The sequence below is a fragment of the Sus scrofa genome, chromosome 2, assembly GCF_054392235.1.
Source record: "Sus scrofa isolate SSC_HxYL_T2T_F1_AM1 chromosome 2, Sscrofa_HxYL_maternal_Yorkshire_Landrace_v2.0, whole genome shotgun sequence".
Classification (NCBI taxonomy): Eukaryota; Metazoa; Chordata; class Mammalia; order Artiodactyla; family Suidae; genus Sus; species Sus scrofa.
The window spans coordinates 21,418,158-21,437,522 of NC_139384.1; the positions used below are offsets into that span (position 1 = coordinate 21,418,158).

General features: G+C 47.9%; 1 protein-coding gene and 1 long non-coding RNA gene across 3 annotated transcripts in view; one reads left to right on the top strand and one right to left on the bottom strand.

The window, feature by feature from the left end:
• The window catches only part of LOC100521486 (putative inactive 1-aminocyclopropane-1-carboxylate synthase-like protein 2), a 175,174-nt gene that overhangs the window by 11,624 nt on the left and 144,185 nt on the right, over window positions 1-19,365 (bottom strand). Inside the window, exon 1 of one of the 2 annotated variants that reach the window (XM_021083162.2) lies at window positions 6,866-6,993. The exons of the other annotated variant lie outside the window; for it this stretch is intronic. Coding sequence (XP_020938821.2) covers window positions 6,866-6,887 — 22 coding nt within the window. The 5' untranslated portion in view covers window positions 6,888-6,993. Of the gene's footprint in view, window positions 1-6,865; window positions 6,994-19,365 lie in introns of those variants that run through there. 2 annotated transcript variants of the gene reach the window in all.
• LOC110259274 (uncharacterized) lies at window positions 12,151-17,590 on the top strand. The gene is made up of 2 exons (XR_002341492.2): window positions 12,151-12,983; window positions 17,056-17,590. It is a non-coding gene; the product is annotated as an uncharacterized LOC110259274 (long non-coding RNA).

Below are 19,365 nucleotides of genomic sequence, written 5' to 3' on the forward strand. Positions count from 1 at the left end.
AGAAACCAGGAGGTAAGAAAAAAAACTTGACAGCTGACTGCTCGCTGTCTCTCATTCATTTTAAGACAATCCTCATATCCCCAGACACTGAGGCCTCTCTAAAAATCTAGGCTTGTACACCTTCCACCAAATGCCATCTTCCAAGTTAATTTTTTTTTTTTGACTTTTTAGAGCTGCACCCATGGCATATGGAAGTTCCCCTCTTATTTGTAGGGGTCGAATGTAAGATGTAGCCACCGGCCTACACCACAGCCACAGCCAACACTAGGTCTTAGCCATGTCTGCGACCTACACCACGGCTCACATCCAACGCCGGATCCTTAACCCACTGAGTGAAGCCAGGGATCAAACCTGCGTCCTCATGGATACTAGTCAGATTCACTACCGCTGAGCCACGATGGGAACTTCCCATCTTCCAAGTTCTTTACTATGTTGCATCCCCCCACATACACAAGACCTTGTTACTTCTTTTACAGGTTTGTGGCACCAGCACTTCAAAAGTATTGGACACTTTGCCCAACTTCTCCAGATCATCTTTCTTCAGTCTGTGATGTTCCTATAGCAACCTATACCTCTCCATAATGACACTCAATATTGTCACTTGTTCAGTATCTGCCCTGGTCAGCCTTCTTCATCATATCCTTAGCACAGTGCCTGGCACATAGGTTAACTAGGAGAAAGGCACAACCACAAGGATGTGGTCAAGTCAGGGAAGAGATGAACTTGACTGAAGACTTTAAGCTATGGAAGATGGAGCAACAGCCAGAAGAAGCCACTGGACAAAGGGGTACAAAGTCTTGACTTAGGATGCCAACCTTTCATCAACAGTGATACAAAGAACTTCACTCACCAGGTTTAGAAACTTACTACTTAGAAAGACATTGAATGAATATAAGCTCTTAGTCCTGGACCAGCCGTTTGTTTCACAAGTAAAAGCTTTGTTCTGGCTCAAGCTCTGTCCCCTACAAATAAGAGGGTCATTTCAATGGGGCTCTCAACCTGAGAGCAAGCATGTCACACTGTCCTTCCAGAAACTTGGATGGCACAGAAGCATTTAAAGGTCAAGTGGGATTCCTTTGTTTTTGCCTTCCTGCAGGTGGTACCATTATCCCTGTTGGTCCTGATGAGCTGGGGGGGAAGAGCCAGGATGGTGAAGATGACCTCTCCTCTATGGGGAAGAAGCTTTCACCAGGCTTCTGTTTTCTCCTAGGCCTGGGCTGTCACATATGGAAGGTACTTAATCTGTATCACCTTCATAACAAAAATCAAAGATATGACAGCACACAGGCCCAGAATTTTAAGTAGTTATTCCAGTTCAGGCTGGATTAGGGACTCTTGGATTTCCTACCCTGGAAGTTCTTGCTGTTATCAAGTTGCCCATTACTCTGTTCCATCCACCCAGCCCTTAAGCCAGGGACTCCAGATTCTTAGGGAAGAGGGATCAGGATGGGGTAGGGAAGCTGGAGGTCAGTGTAGCAGGGAGAAGGTTTAAAGCAGCTGGAACGAGAACCTCTCCAGGCAGGTTTAGGGAACTGAAGATGGGACGAAAGCATGCAATTGCAAAAAATGTGTCTTCCTGGCAAATGCGTTTTTCTGATAAGGCAGCAAGCGTGCAGCAAAGCCAGAGGAAACCTAGAAGTTGGATCTCTGCCAAGACTTGTCTTTGCTACAGAAAAGTCTCTCGTGATTGAAAAGTCTGTTGTGAATGACATTGTTCCACAAAGGTCATAATGTCCCTCAATCTCAGTCCTAAATTGTCTGCTATTGGGATATATAAGCTCTCTCCTCAATTCTTCTTCGGTTTCAGTATTCTCATCCTTCAACCATCTACGCCTGAAGCCACACTCAGGGGCCTTCTATAGAAGCAGCCTCTCAGAACCAGCCCAGCTGTTACCCTTCTCATAAAATCTGGAAGACAGATCTTAAAAACAGTAGAAACTGGGAATGGGGAGTTGGGAACATGGGAAATGAACTAGGTAGCAAGCTGACCTCCTGTTCATTTGGGATGCCAGCTCATGGGTATACCATTTATACTAGGATACTTCTAATTATCATTTTCTTAGTCCCCTGCTTCCCTTCTAGCTCTATCTTTTCCACTGGCCTTCCTTCCTCGCGCCATGCACCAGCTTCCCCTGGTGTCTCAGTACTCTAACCTAACTCAGATTCTTCCTTTTCAATGTAATAATTAGGAAAAGGATTGTCCAGTCTTTATGCGCATGGGAAGGAAAGTGCTTGGGGATACAGACCCTTAAATATAGGTTGCAAAACTGAAAACTCAGGTATAAGCAGCCTTGAGGAGCCTAGATTCTATTCTGTAATTGTCACTCACCAATTGGAAGGATTATCTCCCCCGTCTGGGTATCAGTTACTCAGACAAGATAAGATACTTACCTCAATTAAAGGTCAAAGTGAAGCTCAATGAAGCTAAGTAACTTCTAGTATCCTATTAGGAACCAGGATTTAAACCTAAGACCTCCTACTTTAGCTCAGAACTCCTGAAAAGAAGAGCAAACTGGCAGAAAACCAGTCCTCACACAGACTGTACCCTGACTTCACATCATATAATGCCCCAGAAGTCTCAAGTTTCGAAGATGGATTAACTTTCTCCAATGGTATTGTCATCTTGTACCACTGGTGACAAATTCCTGGGGCACAAACAAATACTATGAAAGCAGTTACCTTAGATTTTAGATTTCTCAAGAGGATTATTTTTCAAATACAGTGTCCAGCACACAGAAATTCCAGACACATGAATAAATAGCATGAACTAAAACCAGCAGAAGCAACAAAGACCGACAGGACTTGAGGTACTAGGAATAGACTGTAAAATAATTGCTATTTTGTTCAAGGAGATAAAACTCAAGCTTGCAAGTTTGACAAAAATTAGAAGTTATGTAAAAGCAATAGAGTTAAAGAAAAATAGCTTTTTTTTTTTTTGTCTTTTTGCCTTTTCTAGGGCCACTCCCATGGCATATGGAGGTTCCAAGGCTAGGAGTCTAAATCGGAGCTGTTGCTGCCAGCCTACACCAGAGCCACAGCAACGCAGGATCCGAGCCACATCTGCGACCTGGACCACAGCTCACAGCAATGCCGGATCGTTAACCCACTGAGCAAGGCCAGGGATCGAACCTGAAACCTCATGGTTCCTAGTCGGATTTTTTAACCACTGCGCCATGACGGGAACTCCAGAAAAATGGATTCTAAAGGTTAAAATACAATGATCAAAAAGGAAAAATCTCAATGGAAGGATTTAATAGCATATTAGATACAGCTAAAGAGAAAATTAGTGACCTAGAAAAAAGATGAAGTAATTTTCTGGAAGGTGGCATGAAGACACAAAAGAAAGTAAGACAAAAGATACATGATTTAAAATATACATCTTGGAGTTCCCGTCGTGGCACAGTGGTTAACGAATCCGACTAGGAACCATGAGGTTGCGGGTTCGGTCCCTGCCCTTCCTCAGTGGGTTAACAATCCGGCGTTGCCATGAGCTGTGGTGTAGGTTGCAGATGCGGTTCGGATCCCACGTTGCTGTGGCTCTGGCGTAGGCCAGTGGCTACAGCTCCAATTCGACCCCTAGCTTGGGAACCTCCATATGCCGCGGGAGCGGCCCAAGAAATAGCAACAAAAAAGACAAAAAAAAAAAAAAATATATATATATATATATACATCTTCATTTGGAGTCCCAAAGGTGAAGAGAAAAACAGGGCAGAAGCAATATGAATAAGATGTTTTTCATCAGTGCCAAGTAACCAGATACCAAAGAATGGCTTCAGGAAACCTGACAAATGCAAATTAGGATAAATACATCTATACCTGTATACATATATATATATATATATATACACACACACACATCATGGTGAAGCTACCAAAAAAAATTTCCAAAGCTGCCCAGAAAAAAAAAAAACGTTATCTTAAAGAAATAATAAATCAAAAGCTGACATTAGCAAGAGCGGAAAGCTGAAAATAGCAAAATGCTATTTTCAATGTATCGAAAGGAAGTAACTCCCAACCTAGAATCTTGTAGCCATTACAGGATAAACATTTCTATAGGCAGTACCAATTTCTCTCCCTAGAGGGGCTGGATTTACTGCAGAGGACACTACAAATCAGAGCAAGAAATTTTGCCTTTAGAAGGTAAAACCAACTGAGTGACAGAAACCAGACAAGGTACATACTGTACAGTTCTACATATAAAACAAGCAAAAGTAATCGGTAGTGATAGAAATCAGGAGAGTGGCTCCCTGGAGAGGGGGCTAGGAAACTGACTGTAATGGGGTACAGGGAAATTTCTGGGGAGATGACATGATTTGTATCTTGATAAGGTGATGGTTACATGGCTATACCTTTGTCAAAGCACAAAGTGTACATTTACAAATTTTACATTTCAGTAGGTTTTTAAATGCAGCTGTAGCTAATTTAAGGCTCTATTAGGCTACCCACAGCTAAATGAGTTTGTTTCCAATGCCAGCTCTTCAAGTATAAAGACCAGTATGAGAGCAAGCTCCAATACACAAAGGGATATTTGCATAATTATTTTATAGTGGAAAAAATGAGAAAGTTCTTGGTGGGGGGGAGAACAAGCGAGCACAAACTAACTTGGTAAAGAAAAATAAGAGAAAGCACATGCGCAGAAATAAGATGAACTAAAGGCTATTTTGAAGTATTCTCTGGATATGTGTATTAAGTCTGAAAGAAACAGACAATTTAGCTTAAAAATGTAGTTTATTCTTCCTGAACCCAGCTAAGAAATAAAATCTAAACAAATACAGTTTCCATAGATGTTATCAAAGAGCTTAAAAAGCATCTAGCCCAGACAGTCTCATAAAGAAATTCTATCATATATGTAAAGGAATATATTATTCCAGTGCCATTAAATTGTTCTAGAGAAAAGGAAAAGCATCCACATTTTATAATCAAATAAACAGTGATATCTAGATTTGATTACATTTACATGAAGAACTATGGACAAATCTTACCTATGATTAGGATATTAATACTTAAAAGCTGAATAGCAGTTAGCAAGTAGAATCCATCAGCCTAATAAATAACCTTATGACCAAGTGGGGTTATACCGAGAATGGAAGGATAGTTCAATTCTATGACATATTACTTTTCATTAATGTATCCTAAGGGGGTAAAAGTCATTTGGTCTATAGATGCCATAAAGACACCTAACAAAATTAGACATCCACTTTTGCTTTAGACAACTTAATATGATGAATGGATATCTCTTTAACATAAGACATCTCTCAGCCAAAAAGCCAGATTCCTGCTCAATTGAGAAACTGAATTCAGAAACGAGAGATACGGCTGAAAGAGCTAACGCTGTATCAGAGATCTCAGCCAAAAATATTAGGCAAGGAAAGAAACTGGAGATAAAAATAGGGAATTTGGATTATTGCTTATCTGCAGATAGCAATCTGCCTACCAGGCAGACACAAAAGAATTAACAGCTGCTCTACAAGAGAATTTAGTATAGTTATAGAATAGAGCCCCACTTCATCTTTTTGTAAATACAGTTTTACTGGGACACAGCTCCAACCGCGTCGTACGTGTGCACTGGCCAGACTTTGGTAGTAAACACTAAGCCAGCATCTTCAGTCTGGGTCACCTAACTAATGAGAGAGCCCAGTGACTACCCAGCAACCTTAACCCCTTGGAGCTTCATTTTCATTTAATCCTCGCTGCTAGTGGGTAAGAGTTATCCCCAACTTTCAGGTGGGGCAAATAAGGACATAATTTATAACAGTCTGGTGAATTTAACATGGTCCCCCAGTATATCCGGAATGAGTTATAACTGGTACAAGCTACAGGTGGTGGGGGTCACAGCCCCTCCCAAACCGCAACATTATCAACAACAGCTAACACTGTTTGGGGGCTGCTTTGAGCCAGGCTCTGGCCTGGGATCTTTGTTTTCTGTTTCGTATCTTTTTTCTTTTTTCTTCTAAGGGCTACACCTGGGGTTTATCGAAGTTCCCAGGCTAGGGGTCAAATTGGAGCTGCAGCTGCCAGCCTACACCACAGCCACAGCCCTACCAGGTGCAAGTCTCATCAGCGACCTATGTTTGCAGCAACACTGGATCCTTAACCCACTGAGCAAGATCAGGGATGGAACCTGCATCCTCACAGAGACTATGTCGGGTTCTTAACCCCTTGAGCTACAACAGAAACTCCTGGTCTGAGATCTTGGCGTGCGCCCACTGATTTAATCCTCAAAGTGGTTCCATCAGGAGGGCACCATATTAGCCTCACTTTACAGATGAGAAAACAAAGGCTTTAGAGCAGGCGATGAATCACACAAGTAGGATGGGAAAGGGGAGCTTGAAACCCGAGTCTGTGAACTCCTGGCCCCACTGCCCTCTTACTTATCCCTCCCTGAAGCCTCTTGCTGGCACATCCCCTCAAAACTTAGCATTCTTGGAGTTCCCGTCGTGGCGCAGTGGTTAACGAATCCGACTAGGAACCATGAGGTTGTGGGTTCGATCCCTGGCCTTGCTCAATGGGTTAAGGATCTGGCGTTGCTGTGAGCTGTGCTGTAGATCACAGACGTGGCTCGGATCCCACGTTGCTGTGGCTCTGGCCTAGGCTGGCAGCAACAGCTCCGATTAGACCCCTAGCCTGGGAACCTCCACATGCCGCGGGAGCGGCCCAAGAAATGGCAAAAAGACAAAAACAAACAAAAAAACCCAAAAAACTTAGCATTCACCTGTGGGGACCCATAAGCCCCTAAGTCCATTGCTGGCCCCACCCCCGGGGGTCCAAGAGCCCACATGAACAGATGAAGCCCAGGCAATGTTTGGCCCGAAGCCCCCCTCTCACTCCACATCCGCTGCTCCCCAACCAGCTACACCACACTCACCTCTGGCCCTGTTTCCACTCATTTCTTCTACTGGTCTAAAGTCCTTATGTCCCCAATGAAATGGTCCTTAACCGTTGGGGCTCAGCGGCCTCTCCTCCGCCCTCCTTCTCTCACTAAGCTTGCGAGCTGCATGGGGCCCGCATGCTCGGCTTTTAAGCACAGGTAGTTCCAAGGGCAACAAGTAGATTCACCTTGACCTTTTCAAGGGCCTCCCCCCAGGAGCTTTCAATGACCTAAAATGGCCTCATTAAAATTTTTTTGAAAAAACTTATTTACTTTCTTTCTTTTTTTTGTTTGTTTTAATGAACTTTAATTGTTAATAGTTCTGTAAATTTTATTTTTTTGCTTTTTTTGCTTTTTTTTAAACTTATTTACTTTCAATTGAAGTAACATTGGGTTAAAACATTAAGTTACATGTGTACAACGTCTGTAAACATGACAGCATGCTCTCACCACCAAAAGTTTAGTTTCCATCTGTCACCACACAGTTGATCCGCTTTATTCATTTACCCTCAACTCCCTTTCCCCTCTGAAAAACAGTGCTCTGGTCTCTGTATCTCCATGTTTGTTTCTGTCTGGTTTAGTCTGTTCATTTATTTTGTCTTTTTGTTCATTTTTTTTAATATTCCACTTGTGAGTGAAATCATACAGTATTTATTTCTCCATCTGACTGATTTTGCTTTGCATAATACCTTCAAGGTCCATCTATGTTGTTGCAAAGGGCAAGATTTCACCTTTTTATGGCTAAGTAGTATTCCATTGTAGATATACACCACATCTTCTTTATCCATTCCTCCACTAATAGGACTTAGGTTGTTTCTGTATCTGAACTATTTAAAAAAATGCTGCAATGACTCCTAGGGTGCATGTATCTTTTTGAATTAGTGTTTTGGTATTCATTAGATAAATACTCAGAAGTGGAATATGATTTGGTCCAGCCACTTTAGAAAACAGGATGGAGAGTCCTCAAAAAATTAAGAATAAAATGGCCTTTCTTTGCACCATTGCAAGAGGCAGGTTCAGTAAAGCCCACACCTGGGAGAACCACACTTTGGAGGGGTGGTTTTCAAACTCTGGAGGCACTGGCGTCACCTGGAGAGTTAACAAAGCGCAGGAGGCTATTGGAAGCGGGCCAGGGCCTGGGCCTGGGTAGTAGCTCAAGACCACCTGGTGATTCAAATACTTGGCAATGTCTGAGAACCAGTGGAGCAAGTGCATCTCAATTAAAGCACAAATGAGCTACTAACCTTGCCCATTTTGGGGGAGGCTCCAGGTGAGAGCAGGCTGCAGTGGGCTCACCCAGAGCAGGAAGGGCATTTGGTGAGGAAGCCCTGGAGTGATTTCCGGGGGGGGGGGGGTGGTGCTCCAATCCCCCCAGTCCTACTTGACTGTGTGTCCTTGGTAAATCCATTCAGCCTTTCTGGTCTTTGGTTTCTTCCCATTAAAGGAGGAGGTCATGAAACTTGCCTCACAAAGGGCGGGAAATGGCATATGTTATTGAGCTCCATGCATTTGGAGCTCCTGGCCTGCCTTCCTTGAGGGTCAGCAAACAGAAGCAAGGCCAAAAGCTACCTCTGGTCTGAAAATACCCTGCCCCGTGACTCTTCTCTAACTTCAGTGGGTGCTTGTTTAAAATGCGGATGCTGGAGTTCCCATCATGGCTCCATGGAAGCGAATCTGACTGGCATCCATGAGGATGCAGGTTCGATCCCTGGGCTCACTCAGTGGGTTAAGGATCTGGCATTGCTCTGCCTGTGGTGTAGGCGGGCAGCTACAGCTCCAATTCGACCCTCAGCCTGGGAATCTCCATATGCCGCGAGTGCGGCCCTGAAAAAACCAACAAATAAATACATAAAATGTGAATGCTTGGGCTTCACTAAGGGATTTCGATTTAGTAGGTCTTATAGGTGGGGCCAGGAGTCAGCATTTTACAACAAACATGGCAGGTGATTCTGGATTCCTCTTGGAGAGACACCGTGCTTGCGGACTCCACACTGAGGGGAAGCGTGAGCAGTGAGCAGACGCTTTACCTGAAAGGATGAGGACCTCGCGTATCCCCCAGCCTGGCTTGCCTGACAGCCCGGCTCTTTTGTCATTTCTTTGTTCATTCCCCACTCATTAAAAAACAAAACTAAAAAGCAATTCCTTGGGTGCTTATTATGCACCAAGCACTGGGCTAGACCCTGCGACTGTGAAAACAAAAGGAAAGTTCCCTGCATTCAAGGAGCCCCAGAAGACATTTTCCAATAGAAAAGTCTCATCACATCTTTCCTCTGCTCAAGATCCCTCATTGGTTCCCCCTTCGCCTTACTGGGCTTATAAACTCAGGTACCTTCAAGGACACAAGGGTGACAAATGGGCAAAGCTGGCTGAAGGCAAAGGGGAAGCCTGCATAGCCACCCCCCATGTGCCCTCAAGATTTAAAAAAAAAAAAAAAGGCAAGCACTAAGCACTGCTAAGTAAAATGGTTTACCAGTTGATTTCAGCCCTCCAGCCATCAATTTGCAACCTCTGAATCCAAACCCTTTCCTGTGGCATATCAGACCTCTAGAATAACCAGTCACAAGTATCTGCCTCATCTTATTATTTGCACATCTCCCCCCCACCCCTGACAACCCCAAAACACTGATGCTCCTGTAACTCTCCTGTGACCTCTCATTCCTTTGCACGTGCTATTCCCTCCACTCAGAAAGCCCTTTGCTGACCTGCCCATGTGGCAGCCTCCTGCTTCTCCTTCACATCTGTGCCTGCGTGTCACCTCCTCCAAAAAATCTTCCTTGCTGACTCCTTAGACAAGTTCAGGGGCCCAAGCCCATATCCCTGTGCTCTTGGCCCGTGCCTGTGGTGTAAAGAACAGCAGGTGGACAGTGCTTCAGGGCCTTCTCTGTAGCTGGGTTCCAACGCTTAGACTGCTCTGCCCCCAGATATCTGCTCAGCTCACTCCCTCAGCTCCTACAAGTACTTGCTCAAAACTCACCTTTTCCCAGAGGCCTACTATGCCCCCCTATCTCATTCTGCAACCCGCTCCCACCCCTACCACACTCGGGTTCCCCCCTCCCATTCGATGCTTCACGTTTTATAGCACTTTTCTCCTTCAAAGATACTCAATTTTATTTGTATTTATTTTTTGATTTTTAGGGCCACACCTGCGGCATACGGAGGTTCAGCTGCCAGCCTACACCACAGCCACAGCAATGCAGGATCTGAACTGTGTCTGCGACCTACAGCACAGCTCTCGGCAACATCAGATCCTTAATCCACTGAGCAAGGCCAGAGATCGAACCTGCAACCTCATGGTTCCTATTCAGATTCATTTCCTCTGCGCCATAAGGGGAACTCCAAAGTTACTTTATACTTACTTATTATGTGCATTATTTTCAGTCTCCCTTTCTGAAACATAAACTCCATGAGATCAAGGGTCTTTGTTTTGTTTACTGATGTTCAAGTGCAAAGAACAATGCTTGGCCCACAGGGGAGCTCAATGATGTTTATGAGTGAATGAGAAAGTAGACGAATGAAGGAAGGAAGGAAGAAACCAATGAATGAATACCATAATGCGGTTATCTAAGGTCTGGGTCCCCCTCTGGGCAGTAGGCTTCTTAGGTTCCAAGGCACAGAGGGGGTTCACAGTCAGTGTTTGTTGACCATTATTGGTAACGATTCAGTGGGTGGCTGAGGACAGCAATGAAGGAACCAAACAGTTATAGTCACCAGGTGACTGCCCACAATGGAATGAAGACTTTCCCAGAGGAAAACCCTGATTTCCCTTAACCTGCTTCTCCCGCAACTTGGCAGAGCCTCTCTCCTGTGGGGCCCTGTCTGGCCACATCAGCTGTAACATGGATTAGCCAAGAGGGGTCGCTAAGCCCTTATTTTCCTTCCTGGTGAGGCAAACTCAGGGCATTGGCCTCTGCAGACGCAGAAAAAAAAGTGAGGACGAGAGGAAAGATGGGCCAAGTGCAGCCAGAGTTCTGGAGAAGGCTGGGGACCAAGATCGCGGCCACTGCGACTGCGGGACCTCACGAGCCCAGCACCACGCTAAGGGCGGGCAGTGAGATTCCCATCTAACCCAGCGTGACCCCTGTGTTAGGGTCTCCTAGGCTCTCTTTCAGCTAGGACCCCAGGCTCAAAGAGGTTGGGTGCCTTGGCCAATGTCGCACAACTGGAAATCCTCAGTAGTAGGATTAGAATCCAGATTTGCAGAACGCTGTGGGTCCCCAACCCCAGCTCTTGTGGGCATCTCTTTTCCAAAGGCAGAGCAAGATTCCAAGCCCAGTGTCTGGCTTGGCCTAATTTAGAGGGTCCTCGGGTCCTCCTTCCTGGTGGGGAAAGTGTGGAGGTAGGCAGTGGGAGGTGGAGAAAGGATGAGTTCCTCCCCCAAAGACCCAGACCCAGCTCCCTGGGCTCCCCCCTCCCCTACCCCCAGGTTCACCCTGACCTGGGTTTGCATAGCTCTTGCTCCCCCCCCTTTTTCTTTTTGTCTTTTTGCCTTTTCTAGGGCTGCTCCCGTGGCATATGCAGATTCCCAGGCTAGGGGGTCTAATCGGAGCTGTAGCCGCAGGCCTATGCCAGAGCCACAGCAACGCCAGATCTTTAACCCACTGAGCAAGGCCAGGGATCGAACCCACAACCTCATGGTTCCTAATCGGATTTGTTAACCACTGTGCCACGACGGGAACTCCCACTCTTGCTCCCTTGATTTCAGTTCCCCGGACTTTTTTTTTAAAAGTAAAGTATAGTTCATTTATAATGTTCTGTCAATTTCTTAGGTTTTTTGATTTTTTGTTGTTGTTGTTGTTTGTTTTCTTAAGTAGCCACTTGGTTACACATAAAGTCACTTGGGAGATAGGAGCCTGGTGAACACAGAGGTAAAGGCAGGAGGGGGAAGAGACTGCAGAGAGTTCCCTGACCCATCTCAGAGTCAGGCAGCAGTGACGCTGAGGCCCAGAGAGGAGGCAACCTAAGAAAACCCCAGCTGTGCACACTTGCGGCCAGAACCTGGGAATCTATAACGATAGGGGCTCTCTTTGGAGACATGGATCCAGAGATCCACAGAGTGGGCCTCCCAACAATCCAGTGAGGAAAGTGTCCTTGGTCCCATTTTATAGGTGGGGAAACTGAGACCCAGCCAGCTTTCCTCAGCCTTGTGCAAGTTCATGCTGCTTGCATTGGCCTGACTCCAGGTGTGTCTGAATCCCTGCCCAGTGTGTTCTCTTCCTGGATTCCTGGGCCACAGCAGCAGTATCCTAATAACCCCATTAGCTCTGGCCTGATCTCCAGGTTGTATGGGGTGACCTGGAGTGGGGAGCCTAAGGAGGAGGAAGGCCATGAGGTCGGGGTCCAGTGGCTCTTGTCCACTCCACCCACCTTCCTCTGCAGGACCTGAGGGCCAGTTACCATAGTTGCCTTTTGGGGAAGAGTCTTCTTCCAGCCAATTACCCAGCAGGCCCTGTTCTTCAAAGGGCACCGCAGGTGCTGCCTCCTCCAGAAAGCCCCTCTGACTGCCGCAGCCCCTCAGAGCGCCGACAACAATCCGTTGTCCGCCTAGGCCTTCTCTGACCTGAGCCCTCATCCCCAACGAGATTGTAAAGACCTTGAAGAGCGTCCCTTTAGCCTATAAGGGCTGAGCATACAGCAGGGGTCAAGGAGCTGCTTTTTGTTCACTTGTTTGCTGTTTACATGGGAAAACAGATCTAAAAAGCAGCTTCCTGTTTTCAGGGAGTTCTTAACCAAATTCGAAAATGGCATCTGTATCCTGTGGGACAATAGAGTGGAGAGAATTATCACTGTTAATTCATTTGACAAATACTTACTGAGCAACTGCTTGTGCTAGACACCATTCTAGGTGCGGGCGACACAAAAGGCAACAAACCAGGGGCAGCCCTCTTGTCATATACCTTCTAAAGCAGGTGACAGAAAATGAACAATGTATATAAGCCAATATAATTGGATAAGTGCTGCGAAGAAAACCCAGGTCGGGCAGGGGATGGAGAGTGAGAGGGAACCACTCTCTAGACAAGGCCATCAGGCAAAGACCCATGCAGAGTAAAGGAGGGTCCATGCGGATCTGCGGGGGAGTCGCTCCAGGCGGGGGAACAGCCCGTGCAAAGGCCCTGAGGTGAGAACATGTATTTGCTATATTTGAGGAAAGGATTTCACAAGGTTTTGCGAACCTTGATAAGGACTTTGGCTTTTATTCTGAGCCCGATGGGTAAGAAGGTACAGATTTTCTAGACCTGGCGTCTGAGTGACGGACCGCCTTGTGGAGCTGGCTGGGGTTAGGGTGGGCATGGCCATGGGGTGAGGGTGGTGGGAGGGGAGGAGCGGGGAGCTGACGGAGCTGGGTCTGGGTCCTTGAGGAAGGAACTCGGCCTTTTCCCACCTCCCACTGCCTACCTCCACGCTTTCCCCATCAGGAGGGAGGACCCCAGGGCCTTCTAAACTAGGCCAAGCCAGACCCTGAGCTTGGAATCTTTTTTGTTGTTGTTGTTGTTCTTTTTAGGGCCGCACCTGCAGCATATGGAGGTTCCCAGGCTAGGGGTCCAATCAGAGCTGTAGCTGCCGGCCTACGCCAGAGTCACAGCCACACCAGATCCAAGCCATGTCTGTGACCTACACCACAGCTCACAGCAACGCCAGATCTTTAACCCACTGAGCAAGGCCGGGGATCAAACCCATGTCCTCATGGATGCTAGTTGGGTTCATTAACCGCTGAGCCACAGTGGGAACTCCTGAGCTTGGAATCTTCCTCTGCTTTTGGAACAGAGATGCCCAAAAGAGCTGGGAGGAGGGGGAGGGGAGGGAGGGACGAACAGCGTTCTGCAGATCTGGATTCCAATCCTACCACTGAGGATTTCTAGTTGTGCGGCATTGGCTAAGGCACCCAGGGCAATATTCTCAACCAGGGGCCATGTCCGAGTCATCTGGCAAGCTTTTCCCCAAAGCCAGTGCCAGGTTCCACGTCTGTCTTGCTGGTCCTGAGTCTCTGGGATGGATCACAGGGCTGAATGCCACTCATGAAGAATGACTGTCTCAGAGGGGCTGTGAATGGGCCTCAGGGGACTGCTTATCCCACCCCGAACTTTGTCTGCAGGTACATTTGGTGTTAAAAGGTGGTAGAGACCTGGCTTTCTTCAGACTCCCCCAGAGATGGGGGATCATATTCCAAAGCGAACAAAGTGGGTCTGTCGGGGCAAGTGTGATGACAGCCCTTGGCCCTGAGCCTTCACTGCCCTGTCCACCCTCCCATTCGGTCCCTCCCCGGCCTCCCACACCCCTCCCCTCCTGCCAATACCTTTTCCTCTGGCTTCTCCATCTCATTACTGAGCCTCAATCTATTTTGATGGCAGCATCTCCCTTTCCTTCCAGTACTTAGTATGCTGGCAGCATTCAATACCTCTTCAAATATGAATAAGCTGTTCTCCTTGCCAGGGCTGTGGCTCTGTTAAGTCAGTCTTTTCTGGGCTCTTTCTGTTTGCTTTTCCCCAAGGTCTTCCTGCCTCGGCTGTCAAAGAGGAGTTTGTGCCAGCCGCCCTCACTCCCCTCTGCCCAGGACTCAGGATACCCTCAGCACAAAAGAAAATTGTTTTGTTTTATTATCCACGGGCATGATCTACTTTTTTTTTTTTTTTTTTTTTTTTTTTAGGGCCACACCCACAGCATATGGAAGTTCCCAGGCTAGGGGTCAAATTGGAGATACAGTTTCCAGTCTACACCACAGCCACAGCAACTCGGGATCCAAGCCGCGTCTGCAACCTACACCACAGCTCACGGCAATGCCAGATCCCTAACCCCTGAGTAAGGCTGGGGATTGAACCTGCATCCTCGTGGATGCTAGTTGGGTTTGTTAACCGCTGAACCACAACAAGAACTCCACGATCTACTCTTGTCACACACACTTCAAAGCTGAGGGGGCCCCTTCAGGAGCCCTGGTCCTGAAAGGGAGACTGAGTGACATTGGTCTTGGGGTTTGCAGCTGAGGGGTCACTGGGTGGCCTGGCTCCCAGGGGTTGGGGGGTTCTGCTGCCTGGCTTTGGCAGGCACTGAACTCAGCTGCTTGCTGTCTGGACCTGCTGGCTAGGATCCCCTGAAATGTCCCTTTCTCTGAACAGGGTATGGTGTGATGTGATCTATATGGAGTTGTCATCAGGGATCTGGAGGTCAAGTCACAAGTTCAAGTCCCAGCTCAGCTACTTAAAAACTGTATGGCTACAGGCTATTAAGAATCTCTGTGCAGCAGTTTCTCATTTGTGAAGCGACATGAGGAAAGAGAAGTTGAGAGAATTATTTGAAAGAATATAAATTTGAGCCTCCCTTTTCCAAATTCTGCCCAGCCATCCACTACACCATTCCTCCATTTGATCTTTGAAACATTCATTCTTTCAATCCATGCTGATTGACACCTACTGTAGGCTTGCCAGTCTCCTGAAACTGAAGTCATTACACAGAATGTTCTGGAAGGAGCTGACGCCTCTCGCTCTTACCCAGGAGACCTAGGAGATGACGGGTTGAGAGTTTCCACAGGACATTTTCTTCCAGTCACACCGCATTTCCGAGTTCCTTCCCACTGGGAATCTTCTTGGCAGAAAGTCTTTTCCTTGTCCCCTGGGAGGCCTGCTCTGACTTACTGGGCTTCTGTTGACCTGGGTCTTCCCCTAAACCCAGAATCTACAAAGTTGGTCTCCACCACTTCCCTTCTTCCTAGGAATTCTTGGGCAGGGACAAGGCCCAAAAGTTCCCCTTCCCCAGCAGCCCCCTCTGCTGAATTCTCCTCAGAGTCAGAGAAAACTCCTTCACCCCAGGCCCTTCCAGAGAACGGCTGCGTCATGCCCGTCACGTGTAGTGGGCACACATATGGAAGCAGGCCAGACACTGTGCTGAGCAGTAAGTGACATTAATTATCGTGTCCCCCTCACAGCCCTGTGGCTGCCTGTAATGCTGGTGACGAGAGCAAATGATGCCCAGTCCTCTGCCACTGACTCCGGGCTCAGCCATGTGTCGTGCGTCAGCCGGTGGGACATCAGCCAGCATAATGCAAGCAGAGGCTTGACAGGTGCCTGGGGCTGGTCCTCTTGGACCACCTGCCCTTGGATGCCAGGTGTACAGAAGCTCAGGCCAGGCTCTGGAGCGATGAGGAGCCTTGTGGAGAGAGAGCCTGGAGGGTGAGAAGCCATCTTGCACGTTCTAGCCCCAGCCTGAGCCCCGCTGACACACGGCATCATGAGAAATAATAAATCATTGTTGTTTTAAACCCCTAAGTTCAGGGGATGATGTGGCACACAGCAATAGAAAACTGAACCAAACCCCGAGACCTGAATACTATTATTAGCACCCCCATTTTTCGGATGCTGAATCTGAGCTTCGGAGAGCCTGAGCACGTTTCCCAAGGTTGCCTGTTGAGTAAGCAAAAGTGGTAAAAACAAAAACAAAAAATCCAGCACTTGGATCTCCTGCTGGGGATGCTGAGATGTCCGGGAGCCCAACTGCATGCCCTGGACCCAGCACTGCATCCTTCCTGAGGCAGGCTTCCTGCTCCCCATCACCTGCGGGGATGCCCAGCCCATGATGGACTGTGGCAGGGGGACGGGTGCAGGCCTGGTCCTAGAAGATGTGGAACTCCCCCCTCAGCCTCCTTTGGTTCAAGGATTCCCCATCACGGGCTGAGATTTTTTGGAATTGAGTGTTGGTGTCAGACTCTTCCTGCCGCAGTGCTCCCTTCTCCTTTCTTCCACCCGAGAACCACAGTCTGAAGGCTCTTCCGCCTCCTCCCACTCCCTCCCGTTTACCCTTCACAGGTGTTTCCTCCAATTAACACGTTGCATTTTGTCTTTTTTTTTTTTGTCTTTTCTGGGGCTGCACCCGAAGCATATGGAGGTTTCCAGGCTAGGGGTCGAATCAGAGCTCCAGCTGCCAGCCTGCACCAGAGCCACAGCAACGCCAGACCTGGCCTACACCACAGCTCATGGCAATGTCGGATCCTTAACCCACTGAGCGAGGCCAGGGATTGAACCCACCGCCTCATGGTTCCCAGTCAGATTCGATAACCACTGAGCCACGACGGGAACTCCACACGTTGCATTTTGAATCCCAGTTTGGTGTCTGCTTCTCGGAGGACATGAACTAACACGTTGCAAAGCTGAGATTCGAACCCACGGAGCCTCAGCCTGATGCTTCCTTTTGTTTCTCTCCAGCCATTTTCCTCTCAGGAGAAAAGACATCTGCAAAGGTTACTACCATCCAGAGCTCAGAAGCTCTAAGGCCACAGAAGAGGGAAACTCCAACGACAAAGAAAACAAAAGCGCAGGAACCTCCGCAGACATGCCTGGGGGAGCCAGACAGACACCTGGCTCTTCAGGAACTGACCTGACCTGGGAGCCTCCACAGAAGGAATTGGGGGGGTTGGGGGATGACAAGCTAGCATTTATTTTTTTCTCTGCTCCAAGCCCTTTACACACAGTTACCTCACTTCATCTTCCCCAATGCTCATAAAGCTGGTATCTGAACCTCCACTTTACAAGTGAAGGCATGAGGCTCAGAGAGATGAAGCCACTTGCCTGGAGTCACACAGCTAGTGGGGGTTCAATACGTATTACTTCTGCCCCCACACCCGCCGCCCTGCCTTTTGGCCAGCCAGTTTTCCATTACACCATGCTGTTTCCATTCTGCTATTGACAGAAATGAGATAAACAATTTTTTTTTTTTTTTTTTTTTTTTACAAAACCCAAACCTCAGGCTGATCATAGTTGCACAAGAGTCGATATCCAGACCTGAATCACCATCTGGCTTTGCCTTCATTCCTACTTAAAAAAAAACCCCAACACATTAACAGCTGAAACCTTGACAAATGAGTGAGGAACACACAAAAATCAAAGGATCTCAGCCAGGACCCAAAAAAAAAAAAAAAATCCCCTAAATTCTTTCCCCATGAGGGGAGGTTTTCCATAGGGGCAGAGCCCCGTGCTTGGCTCAGGGGCCACGCCGCCTTCTCCTTGAGAAAGCTCTTGGGATAAAAATAGCCAAGCGGCAGGCGGCCCCTTTTGGGGCTCAGAGAAGAGGAGGGGAGGGATGGAAGGAGGGGGCCTTGGCTCCCCGGTGCCTGTGTCCTTGAGAAGCAGGAGGAGAGGGCCTGTGCGGGTGGGGGTCTGAGGAGGAGGTGGGGAGAGGAGACTTCCTGGTGAGGAGGAGGAAGAAATGGTTGGGTCCGGACTCCCCAGATTCCTGGAGCCAGAGAATCCTGAGGAAATACTGCCTAGAAGCAAGAAAAGGAAGGGGCCGGGCTAGGCTTTGCTAGACCATTGCCAGCCAGCGAGAACGACCAGGAGGAGCCCCTTAGTACATAAAAAGAAGAAAAATAAAAACAAACAAGGCCCAGGGGAGCCTGGTTTGAGTGTCTAAAAAGGAAGCCAGGCCAATGGAGCCACTTCTAAGAGGCCTGTGTTCTGCAGAAGTCGTCCCCTCACCCCTTCCATCCTGGCCCCAGGGACCCCAGTTCAGACTCTGTCCTTCACCTTCCTAATTGGCCCCTCATCCAGCCCAAAATCTAAGGCTCCTCTGGAGGGCCTTCTCACCAAGCCAGAGGGCAAGCAACGCAGGGGCTCTAAGGGGCTTCGAATGACGACCCTTTGAAGATTGTCAAGTCCCTTATTTCAGCCTCACTGTGCTGATGAGGCGTCTGAAGTCCACAGAGGACAAGCAGCTTGTCCAAGTCACACAGCAAGTCTCCTGACGCTGCTGCACTGCAGAGCTGCCAATGACACCATCGACCCAGAATGTCATCCATCCAACGAGGATGACTGAGCACCAATTGGGCGGTCAGCCCTGTCACAAGTAGGTGGGCATGCAAGGTGGGAGACAACGGCTTTGTCAGGTACACAGAAAGCCTCTCTGATAGTGTGACGTCTGAGCAGAGACCTGGAGGCAGTGCGGGGTGGGCCGTGATGATATCCAGTAAGAGAGCATTCCAGACCGAGGGAATGGTGAGTGCAAAGGCCCTGAGGCTTAGTGCATTATGTGCCAGCAGGAGGCCGGATAGCTGGAGTGGAGTATTTGGGGAGGAGGTCAGAGACGGAATAGGTGGGCTCTGTAGGCCACTGGAAGAGCCTTGGCCGTCCCCCAATGTGGCAGGAAGCTTTTGCAAGGTTTTGAGCAAGACTTGCTCTGATTTAGCATCGAAAAGCCTTCCTATGATTATAAAATGGAAAAGATGCTGTTGGAAAGGGTCAAGGGTGGGAGCAGATGGGAGGACACTGCAGCGACCCGGCCTGAAATGGTGATAGCGAGGCTGGGGGTATGAGGATGGTGAGAAGCAGGTGGATTCTGGGTGGAAGGCAAGCCATAGGATTTGCTGTTTGATCACACATGGGCTGAGACAGGAAGAAAGACATCTAGGATGATGCAGGGCTTTGGCCTGAGCAATGGCAAAGATGGAGTTTTTTGAAGTAAGGAAACCATGAGAGGAGTAAATCTGGGGGGAAGATCAGGACTGTGTACGTGGATCCAGC